General features: G+C 49.6%; 3 protein-coding genes across 3 annotated transcripts; all 3 read right to left on the reverse strand.

Annotated features, from left to right (window-relative positions):
• Positions 1-2,480: 2,480 nt before the first annotated feature.
• On the reverse strand, positions 2,481-4,574 carry ETH_00018580 (uncharacterized protein; the record flags this gene model as incomplete). The annotated part of the gene is made up of 1 exon (XM_013377753.1): positions 2,481-4,574. The coding sequence occupies one exon, from the start codon at positions 4,572-4,574 to the stop codon at positions 2,481-2,483; it is 2,094 nt and encodes a 697-aa protein (XP_013233207.1).
• Positions 4,575-7,459: 2,885 nt separating this feature from the next.
• Positions 7,460-9,565, reverse strand: ETH_00018585 (uncharacterized protein; the record flags this gene model as incomplete). The annotated part of the gene is made up of 1 exon (XM_013377754.1): positions 7,460-9,565. The coding sequence occupies one exon, from the start codon at positions 9,563-9,565 to the stop codon at positions 7,460-7,462; it is 2,106 nt and encodes a 701-aa protein (XP_013233208.1).
• A 2,452-nt stretch (positions 9,566-12,017) lies between these two features.
• Positions 12,018-14,102, reverse strand: ETH_00018590 (uncharacterized protein; the record flags this gene model as incomplete). The annotated part of the gene is made up of 1 exon (XM_013377755.1): positions 12,018-14,102. The coding sequence occupies one exon, from the start codon at positions 14,100-14,102 to the stop codon at positions 12,018-12,020; it is 2,085 nt and encodes a 694-aa protein (XP_013233209.1).
• Positions 14,103-14,464: the final 362 nt, after the last annotated feature.

Genomic DNA, 14,464 nt, shown 5'->3' on the forward strand with positions numbered 1-14,464 from the left:
CGCTTGAGCCTGGGCACATAAACTGTCGCTGCGACATGGCAACGTTACTTGTAGCTTTAGCGGTTACCTGGTCGCGTGCCGAGTGATAGTCTTGCTTTGCTTGGGCATAGTAGGTCTTTCGCAAAATGCGAACGCTGTCGCTTACCTAATAGCCCTAGTTTTCCCTCTTAGCTCTGCAATTTGAGCCCCTCCTCTCACAGAGGAACCAGCCATTTCCGTGTAAGACTGAGGCTTTCATGTAAGTGTGCTCTTCTTCTGGATTGGGCTAGTGTGACCACTCTGCTTCCAACTCTGACAGTACCCTGTTAAGAATCTGTCGGCTAGGAACACCCAACTCGCCTTGGCCCGGCACCAGCGTTAATGTTGCAGCGCCGCACCATGCCTGCACCTTCCAAAGGCGTTTTTGTAGTAATAAAGACTCCTCCTCAACTCAGGAATATTACGAGCGCAATTCTGTCGTCACCGCCCGTGTGGAGGCGCCGCGTCGCATCAGTGGCGGCCACCATAGGTAAAGCACCTTCCAAAGAATTTTTGGTGGCAGTGAAGGCTCCTGCTTAGCCCGAAAAGTCTTTCAAAGGGTCGATACAGGTCAGGCAAATTCATTTAGACATCTATCTGGAGAGCACTCTCTATATCTTGTAGATTGCGGCGGACGCCCAGTTGTCGGATTCCCACTTTGGATATTGTAGAGGACCCATGACCCACTGCATCTGAACAGGGCTTCTGGTAAGGCAAGCGAACACACTTCGGGGAGAAACGTGCTATAGTGCTGAATGAAAAAGCAGGTGATAAGCCCTTGGAACATTTTCCTCGATTCTTTACTGTTGTCCCAGCTGGGATCTAATCGTGGTGTGTCATTGCTTATCTTCTTACGCAATTACCGTGGCTTGGGACATTAAGCTTGCTCTCACTGGAGAGCTTCTGATTTGCAAGGTTAATATTTCTCGGACTTGAAACTTGAGCTCGCAGGAAAATTCTGAGCGAAGTGTATAACGAGCGACGTGCGTAATCGTGTCAGTTACGTAATTGTAACTTCAGAAGACGCCAAGCTAACTCGTCTTGCTGTCGCTTAGTCTCACTAGCTTGTGAGCATTTTAAATGCAAACAATGTCTTTGGGAAATCGAGTAGCTTGCATATTTTGCCGGATGTGATAAAGCACAGATGCGGTCTCACGATAGGGTTGGCCCTTGACTGCATGCTGATTTCTGGGAATTATCGCGCATGAGAGTGGATGCAACGTTCACATTGTACCTGAGCTGGTACACACTTGATTTAAAGTCAGACACTTTGAAACAGACTGTTTCATTTTATGGCTGACTATTGCAGGCAAGCTGACAGCATGCAAGCCATTACAGGATGTTCCTCTAGACGATGCAAATAACAGCTACAAGGAAAACTGGTGGCAGGTGAGCCACAAGGAAGATGAAAGCCGAGTAACAATCCGGAGTTTCAGCTACGGTGTAGAAAATTAAAGGGAAAAGAACATTGTTAGGTTAGAGTGCAAATGATAAGTGCAGTACCGAAATATGATGGGCTATAAAGCAACAGCGTAAGATTCTACACACTGATGGCCATGATGACCAATTTGTGTGTACTTGGCTCATGTCATTTTCGGATACTTCAGGAGAACACGTATATCTCAGCTCCGCAGCATTTTTTACGAATCAAGTATAAAGCAGTGGAACAAACGCGTCAAGATAGTGCAGGATAATTGGTAAGATGATGTCTTCAACTGAACATAATATAATGCAGTGGAACAAAAGCGTCAAGATAGTGCAGGATAATAGGTAAGGTAATGTCAGGATAGTTGGTAAGGTGATGTCATCAACTGAACATCATATAAAGCAGTGGAGCAAAAGCGTCAAGGTAGTGCAGGATAACTGGCTTTGCAGAATGCCGTTCTTTTTGTGAGGTGGCTATCGAACTCCCAACCGATATCACAAACATGTCGGTGTATGCATTTGTCATTAGTCATGGCTTCCTGTGTGACAACCAAAGCTTGCCTTGGAACATTCCAATGACACTTCTAAGCTGCTAGGAGATGCCCTGGTAAACCCTCGTGATGGCTTCTCAATGAGTACTGGAGTAATCGCGTCACAGCGTGTCTGTTATGCACGAATGCAGTAGGCAAATAGCTATGTTGCTTCGTGTCATGTTCGTATCTCCTTGAAAAATTTGAACAGCGAAAGCCGAGCTAACGCTTGCACCAAAAGTGGCATTGCACGAAAAGCCAGGCTGTGGCTGTTGCATGCTGGCTGTGAACGGAAGAAAGGGTCGGCAATTTGAAAGGAAAGGCGCAGACAGCTATCCCTTTCGTGACCAGAAATGCTTCATAGTAAATTGAACAACTACCCACACCGTGAGGGGGGCTTGCGAGTCTCGATCATTGTTCAACGTGACAGCGACAGTTTCATTGAAACTAAGAGGTTTTAAAGTCGGAGACACTGTAGGCAAGTCACTGTAAAATTCCAGCACCTCACTAATGATTTTCACCAAAACGTCCAACCTCTCGGCTGCTCTGCCCTTCATTTACGCTATCTCCACTAGCGTGATGCAGACCCTGCATCTGACTACTCGCCCGATCGTGGCCTGCACTGCCACGTATATCCATGGAGGCAGCTGACGCTGCTGAAACTGGCGACCAGGAAGGAACACCTCCTTGCCCAAAAAGGCTGTAAACACCACTTTGAGATCCTGCTGCTGGTGGCTCAAACCTCACGCGCTGCTCGGCCCGAGCCCTTTGTCGCAGCTGTGCAGTGGGCGCCAAGGGTCCCTCCACACCGCCTCCAGCGGGTCGTTGCCGCTGTAGCGAAGTGGTAGAAGTGACAGACTCAGTCGACTGAGCAGCCCATAGACGATGGGGACGCGCAAGGAGAGAAGGTGCCAACGATAGACGGGGACCTGCGCCTTGAATGCGTTGGTGTGCTGTGTGCATCCACGGCATCGCAGAACCACCCGATGCCTGAAGTGATGGCGATGAGACTGACTGTGATTGCTGGTTCCAAGGACTACTAGTGACTTGAGGCACGGGCTGCGCAAATGATTCGTGGCCTTGGTAAAGCGGCTGCCAAGGTTGCCGCAGTGGATATGCAGAAGAAGGCAAAGACGCACCTCTGTAGACGTTTTCGCTCACTGATAAAGCTGCGAAGTGAAGTGCTTGCTGTTCCGCTGCCGCAGAGCTTCCTTGCAGCATGTGGTGCCGCCATTGTCCATAGAGTGCTTCAACGTAAGTCTCTCTTAGTTGACTATCTCCAAAGAACATCCTGCCATTAGTGTGATGGCGTTGCGCACTTGGCTGTTGCAGTGGTAGAAGACCGCCGGCGCCTCTGACTGCTTCTTTTATCCGCTCTTGCAAATCGCTCAATTTCGGAATATGCGATTTATCCGTCCCTACTTGCTGGTAATCGAGAAGCGCATGCGTGCCAGTTTGTTCCTGGCACTTTAGGATGTGCTTAGATGTACAGTCGTCGTTGCTGATATGCTCAGCATGTACTTTGTAGAGTGCCTTTAGAACACAAAACTGCTGCTCAACCACGGCCTCTGGCAGCTTTTGTGAGTCTCCGCGATTGAATTGAAGTAAACCCTCCAAAACGCCTAAACAATTCTTCAGCACCAAACCAGAAGTAGGCAACATGGTCATCATCTTCTTCCTATACTTCGCAGCATTATATTCCGTGAATACTCGTCGCGGCAGTTTGACCTTTTCAATTAAGCTTATCAGTTGGCGAATCGAGGTGCGAAGATTTTCATGTTGTACATCAACCCCGCCGCCGCGAAGACACTCAAGACCCAAAGTGATGAGAGAGTCCCCCACGCTTTGCCTTGCAGGCTCCATGTCTTCCCTCACTAACGAAAGGGCTCCCAAATCCAGTGACATTAGCCGCATCACAAAATACGTCACGTGCAGGCGTTGTGTGAGCGTTAGCATTGGTAGCAATGACCTGCACAGCTTTGACGCTCTCACCATTCGTGAGAAGATTCCCGTCAAACGCTCCTTTACTGGCTCAGGTAAGTTGCGGTTTGCCCATTCTTTCACACCAAACTGCTGGCGCTCCTGTGCCCACTGTCCCAAATCGGTCCCCGATGTCTCCTCTCCAATTGACGCTACAACGCCTACTCCTTGAAGACTTGTGACGGACTCGTGCACTCCACGGATATGATCATGCGGCGAAAGCAAGCCTTCATTCGTCAGCTCCTGCGCTCGCTGTTCTTGGGTTCCTCCAGTTGTTCTGTCATCGCCGTTGCCACTGGGTTCTGCAGCATTGCCCCAATCACATGATCCATCGTAGCGATCTGCGAGGTATCGGCTCTGCGGAGCCAAGAGCTGTCCAACTTTTATGAAATGGAAACAAATAAGCAGGATGTATGCTGCTGCTACGGAGGTGAATGCTACGAGGAGGAGACGAGGCCGAGAGGCTGAAAACGGTTTCGTTTTGGACAAGCTCTGGACAAGGGTGTGTCCATCATCAGGAGTGAAATCACGGCTCTGCTGTGAATAAGAATCGGTCCCCGTCTGCTGGTCTTTGCAGCCAGAGAACGCCTGGTCGTGGAGGAACTGTGCTTGTGGGTTCATCTCTTCTGTGATTATTTCTCACACGTTCGGAGCTGATATATCATTAGCTGTTCTATTTTGATTGCAGTTTTTAGGCATTTAGCTTTTATAGTAATGTTTTGCTTTGTTTGCGGCTGTTGTTTAAAACTGGCACTGCGTAATGCGTGGGCTCCATTGCTCTTGAAAACTTTGGCACAATGAAAGCGATAAGCGCCCTTTCTCGTTTCAAGACTGTAATTACACAAATTCGCTCACTTTGAAATTCAAGCTACAAACGAAGCGCAACGCTGCGGCAGCGCGTACTATCCTTTGGGTCAATGCTCACCAGGTGCGCGAATGCTGTCGATACATCTTCACGGCAAATAAGCGCAAGGGAGTAGTTGCTCGAGGCCCACCCTGATAGTGGCTATGAAATAAATACGTTGGAGTAAGGTTATACGCATCTTCTAATGCTGAGAGCATTTTCCTTCACATGAACGAGTGAAATTCCTCAGGTGAGCGTCGCCGGCACCCCTGGCTTGCAGGTATCAGGATTGATACCACTGGCCTCTGCGCTGGCTGGCTCTGTTTATTAAGAAACTTTTGGGAAATTATTTGCTCCTGCGAAAGAGAAAAAGTTGTTGGGGTCAATCCCACAGCGAAGTTTTCAGCGAATTTGGGTGCAGCCACTGATAGGCCGAAAATCGCACAGTGAAATATGCATGTCTCTGGAAGCCAAGCTCCATCCAATCAACCATCATTTCTCTTCAAAAAGCAGCTTCATTGCACGTTAAGCACTTTCTGGAAGGATACTATGTTAAGTTTCATCGCCTTCGCTCGATCGTCAATGATTGAATGTGTTCAATCATTGAATGTGGCGGGATTCTTAGTCACTGTAAAAGATGACAAGAGGATGAAGAGATTTCCTTCATATCCCTTTGATTTCAGTAAGTATTTGATATTTTATTGGAACTTCTGACAGAGCAACTCGGTGTGTTGAGCGTGATCACTACTTCAGTGGTGTATGTATCTCCCTTGACCTCTGTAAACTGGTGGTGAACCGTCGTTAAGCAGCCTGCTCCATAATATTTGCTCTTTCGCCTACCTTGGCGACGCATTTTATGGGGTAGGGATATTGAAAGGCAAACACCCGCAGTTGTCCAGAAAAGAGTCTTGTCTTGAGGTTCCGAGCATTAAGAAAGCGACTGGTTGGCCAAGTAACTGGTCCTTCCTTTATTGCGGAGTGTGGGAATTGTACCACTTAGAGGTAGACGGCTGTCGTATTATATGAAAGCTGGTAATATCAGCTCCCTTCGTAGCTAAAACTCTCATTTTTCGATTCCCTTCGTGCAAGCGTCGCCTCTCTCGTGTGCTCGCAAACCAAAACTCCTGCAGGGCAATAGCTCCCTGTACAAACACAGCGTTGTAAGGCCCGGATAGCTACACGGTATCGCTGAAGGCACGCGCACAGCACGCAGACAGATAGAGGCTATCACTTCACACAGCAGGCCGGCCTACAGGACGGCGAATTTTAACAACGAATTCTACCGAGGTCCAAACGAACGCCAGATCTTAACTATTAGCTGTCAGTCACCCACGACAAGGTAGTACTTTGCCGACGTTCATCCACGTACAGTAGTCCGAGGGATGCTTAAACATGCTTTAGAGGCGCTGGACACCAAGCTGACGAAGCAAGGCACTAAGGGCAAGCGCGCTCAACAGGTAAAGTTACTAACATACACATATCGCCTAAGTGAAACGAGATATTTATGAGAGTTGAAATCGGCTGTGGAGTGAGCAAATACAAAGAAGACCATAGTGAGTCAGTTGCTTCCTGTCGTGGGGGCTTGCTGGCGCGGCGAATAAGGTCGGACCCGTTAAACTTGGCCTCGGGATGGACCATACACGATTGATTTACCGCGCGTCTTCAATTAACGTGCTATCAATCGGTACCAAAACACTGCAGGGAGGCCAAGCGTTTAAGCCTTGTACGGTCCCGACGGACTCACTGAGCCTCCAGCTACTAGGAAGAAGGATCGTCAGAAACAAACAAACCTCGACCTAACGAACAATATTTGCCCTTCTGTGTCTCGATCCGTGCCGCGTGCGCTGTTTAGTACCTCTTGATTTTATGTTGTTATAAGTACCAGTGGCACCGCACGCCTGGATGGTACCGAGTAAAGCTTCGAAACTACATGCCTTTGTCAAGCCGAGACAGCTTACGCTCTCAATCTAATTTTGGAAATCCTCCCATACCGCTACGAAGTGCCCTGACTGACGTGTCATGGCTTTTTATCTCATGCGTTCCCGACCTCCCCAAAATCCCACTACTGCGGCCCAATAAAATGGGACAAAGGCAGGATGCTTACTAGGGTGCGCACGCAACCGTAAGCCATGATTCAGCAGCCCCGAGGCAACACAGACTTTTCATGCGATGCTCATATACCGATACCGAGCAGTCCATGAGCGACAGAACCCTGGCTAAGGGGGGTCCTTTTCGAACATCAAATTGCTTAACCAAGTAAGCAGAGAGCCAATTTGCACATAAACAATGCTGGCACAACAGGACCACAAGTGAGAAACGCTCCTTAAAAGCTTTCGAATCTGCAAGCGGGGAGCTCGCATCAACCACAAAGCAGCGTGAGCTGCACAAGCACCAGGACAATATTGGAAGAACAGAAAACCAAAACAGATCGGCGAAAAGTGGAAAAGGCAATAAAGCGCCGATGGGCCCCGGATTCTCAACTCAAAGGATTGTCACACAGGATCATCGCTTGATGAGTTGCCTTGCAGCTCAACTGGTGGAACCCCGTTGAAGCATCGGATCATTATGCAACAAGACAGAAATGCCATTGCCATTCGAGTTTATTAATTCAAATCAGCATAGTCTAAAGACAAGTAGAATCGCGCTGTGGGATTTCAATTCCTCACTGGCGACTGTCATCAAAGTGTCCAGCCTGATGGCTGCTCTCTGCTTCGTTTAAGTCATACGTACTACCATGGCGCATCCCTTGCGTCTGACCGACCAAGAAACTACGGCCTGTAGGAGTGCGCGTTTCGACAGAGAAAGCTCGCATTTGTTGAAAAGGCAACCACGGAGGAACGCCACCTCCCCCGAAGAGGCTGTAACCACTTCTTTGAGAACCTGCTGCTGGTGACTCAAACGTCACAGGCTGCTCAGCTCCAGCCCTTTGTCGCAGCTGTGCAGTGGGCCCCAAAGGCGCTTGAACAACACACCCAGAAAGTGTGTGCCGTTGTAACTGATCCAAAGAAAAGGCAGACTCAGCCGACCGAGTAGCAGAAAGAAGATGCGGACACGCAAGGAGAGAAGGCGTCAACGGTAGATGGGGACCTGCGCCTTGAATGTGTTGGCGTGCTGTGTGCATCCAAGGCATCGCAGAACCACCCGATGCCTGAGGAGACGGCGATGAGACTGACTGTGACTGCTGATTCAGCGGACTGCAAGTGACTTGAGGCACGGGCTGCGCAACTGATTCGTGGCCTTGGTAAAGCAGCTGCCATGGTTGCCTCAGTGGATATGCAGCAGAAGGCAAAGACGCGCCTCCGTAGACGTTTTCGCTCACTGATGAAGCTGTGAAGTGGAGCGCTTGCTGTTCCGCTGCCGCAGAGCTTCCTTGCAGCATGTGGTGTCCCCATTGTCCATAAAGTGCTTCAGTGTAGGTCTCGCTCAGTTGATTATCTCGAGCGAGCGTGCTGCTAGCACTATTGCTATGCAATTCACTTGGCTGTTCCAGTGGTAGAAGGCCACCGGCGTCGCTGACTGCTTTTTTTATCTGTTTCTGGAGCATGTATAATTTTGGAATCTCATCCGTGGGCAAAAATGACGTCTCGCCACCAAGGAGGTCATACGTACTAGTTTGTTCCTGGCACTTTAAAATGTGCTTACGAAGCGCTCTATCCGTGCCAATATGGTCAGCGTGTACGCGATACAGCCCCTCTAGAACACTGAACTGTTGCTGAACCACAGCATCTGGAAGCCTCCGTGGGCCTCCGCAAATGGATTGAAGCAAACCCTCCAAAACGCCTAAACAATACTTCGTCACCAAGCCAGCAGTACCCATCATGCTCAGCATTTTACCTCTGTACTTTAGGGAATCATATTCGTGTTCTACTCGTCGCGGCAGTTTGAGTTTTTCAACTAACTCTATCAGTTGGCGAATCGCGGTGCGAAGACCATGTTTTGAACCACTGCTGTTGCTTCCAAGACATTCATGACCCAAATTGATGAGAGAGTTCCCCACGCTTTGCCGTGCAGGCTCCATGTCCTCTCTCACTAACGAAATTGCTCCCAAATCCAGTGCAATTAGTCGCATCACAAGATACGTCACACGCAGGCGTTGTGTGCGCGTGAGCATTGGTAGCAATGACCTGCACAATCTTGAAGCTCTCACCATTCGTGAGAATAGGTTCACTAAACGCCCCCTTATTGGCCTAGGTAGGTTACGGTTTTCCCATGAATGCAAGCTATACTGCTGAAGCTCCTGTGCCCACTCCACCAAACTGGTTCCGGATGTCTCCTCTCCAATTGACGCTGCAACGCCTACTCCCTCAAGTCTTCCCGTGACGGACTCGTGCACTCCATGATTCTGATAATGTGGCGAGAGCAAGCCTTCATTCGTCAGCTCCTGCGCTCGATGTTCTTGGGTCCCTCCTGTCGTTCTTTCGTCGCCGTTGTCACTGTCGCCGTTGTCACTGTGCTCTGCAGCGTTGCCCCAATCACATGATCCATCGTAGCGATCTGCGAGGTATCGGCTCTGCGGAGCCAAAAGCCGTCCAATTTTTATGAAGTGGAAACAAAGAAGCAGAAAGTATGCTGCTGCTAGGGAGGTGAATGCTACGCGAAGAAGACGAGACCGGGAGGCTGAAACGATTTTCCTTTTGGGCAGTCTCTGAACAAGAATGTCTCCATCATCGAGAGCGGGGTCATTTTTCTGCTGTGAATAAGAAATTGACCATACTTGCTGGCCTTTGCTGCCAGAGTATTGCAGGTCGTGCATGAACTGCGGGTTCATCAGTTACTCATTTAGGGTTTATGTCACAATTGCTCATAGCATTTGTTTACATGTCTTCAAACGCCGAGTATGCAGAGATGGCTGGAAGTGTCCGTGGCTATTCACGAGCTCACACCCAGGTTGGTACGAGCCTACCCACAACGTGGAACTTCGTCAGAGCGCTGCCTGTTTATAAGAATTCCAACACTGCTGTGGACGAAAAAGATGGTTTTGCTGCGCTTCAAACCGTTTTCAGTTTCAATATGCAGCGGCCCACAAGCAGTGGCCACTGACACACGGAAAAAGCAGTTTTACAATGCCGCAAATTAGCTGGGTGGGAGTACGTGCTTCTCAGTGAACAGTGCAGTCGGTGAATCGCATAACCCCTCCCTGATGAGCAAGACAACATAGTAGATACAAAGCTCCTCCTGATTGGTCCTTAAAAGAAGCACTTCTGTTTTTCAAGTTGTTTCAGTTGGGTGAGTCGAGGCTTTTAGCGAGAGTGCATGGAAGTAGCCTCTTGAACTATTATACACATTGCACTCTCCAGTCAAGAACCTTGTTCTGGAGCGTTCATCCAAGCATTTATCACCAACGTTTGTCTCGCAGTCCAAGACATTAATAAGAAGGTAAATTTTGCACCAATGCTTTGGGGGTAAGGCTCAGCGATAGAATGGACTCGTTGACGCACTTCGAAGCTGCGACTCGCCGGGCGGTCACGATACCTCATGCAAATTCATGTCGTGGATCTCGGTGAAATGAGGGGCAGACACCTTCGGAGTGAATCTAATTGGCAAGGTATGTACGATTTTAAACAAAGTGTGTTATCTACTCTGAAGGCCTCACCAGTAAAACTGTGCCTGGAATGCTCATTGTGATCGTGGCTTGGCGTTCTACGCAGCTGAGCATTTCTGTTCTTTGGTTCCATACGAATACCTCTGTATTTTGTTTGAAGGCACTGAGAGCTATGCATCGACGCATGCTTCCACACAACCCACCCCGGAAGACTCGCAACGCCCGCCACGTTGGTACACCGTGTTTCATCGCCTATTAGACACTTCAAGAATTCTCATATCTTTCTGAAGAAGAACGATAAACACTCTCTCTTCTTTTGAAGTGCCACAAATCACAGATTACCGCTCCGAAAGGCCACCCGCTTGCCCACAGTGACAACTAATTCCGCTCAAAAATGAAGGCCTGTCTCACACTTTGGAAGCCATTTGCCGGAGCCGTTGCATAGCTGTCCTCCGAGATTGCGGCACTTTCGAACCTAGCCGCCCAGGAGGTGGCAACGTGGCCTACAATGTGCCACTGAACCGGGAGCCATCAAGCACGCTCCAGGTGACGCGGAGCAACTTAACTGGATGCTCTAAAATGCTAATTCATTTCACAACGGCTTTTCAGGTTCACCCGCTCGTACTACAGTGCAAATGCTTGTTTAAAGCTCTCCGCAGTAACCGTGCTTACCCTGGAATGTTCAGGCGACCCGTGTCGACCAAATTACAAACTGCCCTTGCTGGGCCTTTAAAACGCTCCCTACAAATAAGCTTTGTTCTTGTTCCTGAAACAAATAATCTTATCATGTGCTATCGTGGCGAATCGTCGCTTTACGAGATGAACAGTGCAGCGCTTTTCCCTCGGAAGCACGACCACTTGTGGCACTCTCAAACATTGACAAGATCTTCCGGCTTTCATGGGGGCGACACTTAATTTCAGGCTTACAGGTGTTTTGAGAGGCTTCTTCTGCTAATGAGGGCCCAGAAAAGTGATGAGGCTCTGGCTAGCATGCCTTCGAACAGTCAAAACATTGCAGGAACGCCTGCAAATCTGCGGCTGCGCCACTAATAATACCCTAAGCAATCAAACCCTGACAAAACCCTTCGCCTAAATGCGTCGGTACGGTGAAGCGCATACACATACAGCCATGAGCTCACACAATGCAAAGAGTCGGTGAGAAGGGCCTTTAACTCCCGGGCTAGGCTTGGTAATGGAGGGGAGAAAGCCTTCAAATTTTGAGTTACAAAACTCTCGTTTGCGGTCAAGATGCAGTGTCGAATTACTCTCTCCGAGAAAAAGACAACAATCACGCACGAATTCCTCTTATATCCGTGGTCCGGCAAACGGCAAAGCTTACGGCACTTACGGCACTTCCGACCTTGAGAGCGCAGCTTTCCCCCCCAGACAAAACTTAGAGATACACCTAACCAAGCAGCTTGCGTCATCCACAAAGCAACGCACATTGAACAAAAGTATATGTGGCTACATATGAAGGAGCAAAGCAGTGCGGCTGAGAAAATAAGACGCAAGGCCTCCAAATTGTGACGTGTGGCGTATTGCAGCTCAATCCCTTGTTTCACTGTGAGGCTTCTACTTGTTTTGCGACAAGACATGACGGACGCGCCCCCTGAAGGCGGCGAACTTAAAGTGGAACACTAACGGGGAAGGCAGCCATTCGCTGTAGAATTCCAATACGTCACAAGCGGCATTCACCATAGCGTCCAGCCTCACGGCTGCTCTCTCCTTTATCCGGGTCACAGGCGCGGGTACGACGCACTCCTTGCCTTCGATTGCCCGCACGGCCGCAGCCTGAAGTTTTACGCATTTCGAGAGACGAGACCGTTGCTCGCGTAAATGGCAACAAGGAAGGACTGCTTCCTTGTCTGAAAGGGCTATACTCAACTCTGCGGGAGCTTGCAGGTGGTGACTCAAACGTCACAGGCTGCTCAGCTCCAGCCCTTTGTCGCAGCTGTGCAGTGGGCCCCAAAGGCGCTTGAACAACACACCCAGAAGGTGTGTGCCGTTGTAACCGACCCAAAGAAAAGGCAGAATCAGCCGACTGAGTAGCCCAAAGACGATAAGGACGCGCAAGGAGAGAAGGTGCCAACGATAGACGGGGACCTGCGCCTTGAATGCGTTGGTGTGCTGTGTGCATCCAAGGCATCGCAGAACCACCCGATGCCTGAAGTGATGGCGATGAGACTGACTGTGACTGCTGATTCCAAGGACTACTAGTGCCTTGCGGCACGGGCTGCGCAGCTGATTCGTGGCCTTGGTAAGGCGGCTGCCAAGGTTGCCACAGTGGATACGCAGAAGAAGGCAAAGAGGGACCTCCGTAGACGTTTTCGCTCACTAATGAAGCTGCGAAGTGAAGCGCTTGCTGTTCCGCTGCCGCAGAGCTTCCTTGCAGCATGTGGTGCTGCCCCCTTTGTCCATGCAGTGCTTCAGGGTAGGCCTCTCGCAGTTGACTTTTTCCAACGAACCTCCTGCTAGTGCCGTGACTTTGTCGCGCATTTGGCTGTTGCAGTAGTAGAAGGCCGCCGGCGCTGCTGACTGCTTCTCTCATCTGTTTCTGCAAGTCTCGCAGTTTCGGGATCACCTTGTAGGACGTCTGCGCTAACTGGTAACTGAGAAGCTCATGCGTGCCAGTTTGTTCCTGGCACTCTATGATGTGCTTACGAAGTGGTCTATCTCTGTTTATGTGGCTCGCGTGTACGCGGTACAGCGCCTCTAGAACACCGATCTGCTGCTGAACCACGGCATATGGCAGCTCCAATGAGTCTCCGCAACTGGATTGAAGTAAACCCTCCAAAACGCCTAAACAATTTTTCAGCACCATGCCAGCAGTACCCATCATGGTGGACATCTTTTTTCTGTACTTCAGAGAATCATATTCGTGTTGTACTCGTCGCGGCAGTTTGAGTTTATCAACTAAAGCTATCAGTTCGCGAATCGCGGGGCGAAGGCCTTCATACTTTGCGCCACTGCCATTGCCTTCAAGACACTCATGACCCAGGCTAATGAGAGAGTCCCCCACGCTTTGCCGTGCAGGCTCCATGTCCTCCCTCACTAACGAAATTGCTCCCAAATCCAGTGCAATTAGTCGCATTACAACATACGTCAGATGCAGCCGTTGTGTGGACGTTAGCATTGGTAGCAATGACCTGCACAGCTTCGAAGCTCTCACCATTCGCGAGAATAGGTTCAATAAACGCCCTTTTATGGGTTCAGGCATGTTACGGTTTGCCCATAAGTCCAAATCATACTGCTGGAACTCCTGTGCCCAACATCCCGAGCTGGATCCGTAAGTCTTCTCTCCAATTGACGCCGCATCGCCTGCTCCTTGAGGGTTTGTGTCGGAATCGTGCACTCCATGAATCTGATAATGCGGCGAAAGCGTGCCTTCATTCCTCAGCTCCTTTGCTCGGTGTTCGTGGGTTCCTCCTGTTGTTCTGCCGTCGCGGTTGTAACTATCCCCAGTTGCGTCACCCAAATCGCATGATACATCGTAGTGATCTGCAAGGGATCGGCTCTGTGGAGCCACTAGCCGTCCAGTTTTTATGAAGCGGAAACAAATTAGAAGCAAGTATGCTACTGCTAGGGAGGTGAATGCCACGAGGAGGAGACGGGACCGCGAGGCTGAAATCAGTTTCCTTTTGGACAGGCTCTGGACAAGAATGTCTTCATCACCAGCAGCAGCAGCGGAGTCATTTTTCTGCTGTGAATAAGAAATTGAACCTACCGTCTGGGCTTTGTTGCTAGAGTATTGCAGGTCGTGCATTAATTGTGTATTTAGCTGCGGGTTCATCTGGCGCAAGAAAGCTCTCACAAGATTCGGGTCTGTATACCAGTGGCTTTCCGCTTTGGTTACATATCTCCAAACGCCGAGTTTGCAAGGAATAGCTGGAGCTATGCGTTTCTATTCACGGTCTTTCGCCGGGGTTCCTCCGAGCCATTTCCCCATGTGGAACTTCGTCAGAGGCCTCCTCGTCTACAACAATGCTCTTGACGAAAACGTTGGTTTCCTGCACTAAAAATTTTCGTCAGTTTATAATATGCGATGAATCATGAATTGTGGCCACTGACACACGGAAAAAGCAGTTTTACAATGCCGCAAATTAGCTGGGTGGCAGTACGTGCTTC

This window comes from Eimeria tenella, genomic scaffold, assembly GCF_000499545.2.
Source record: "Eimeria tenella Houghton genomic scaffold, Eth_scaff61, whole genome shotgun sequence".
Lineage (NCBI taxonomy): Eukaryota > Apicomplexa > Conoidasida > Eucoccidiorida > Eimeriidae > Eimeria > Eimeria tenella.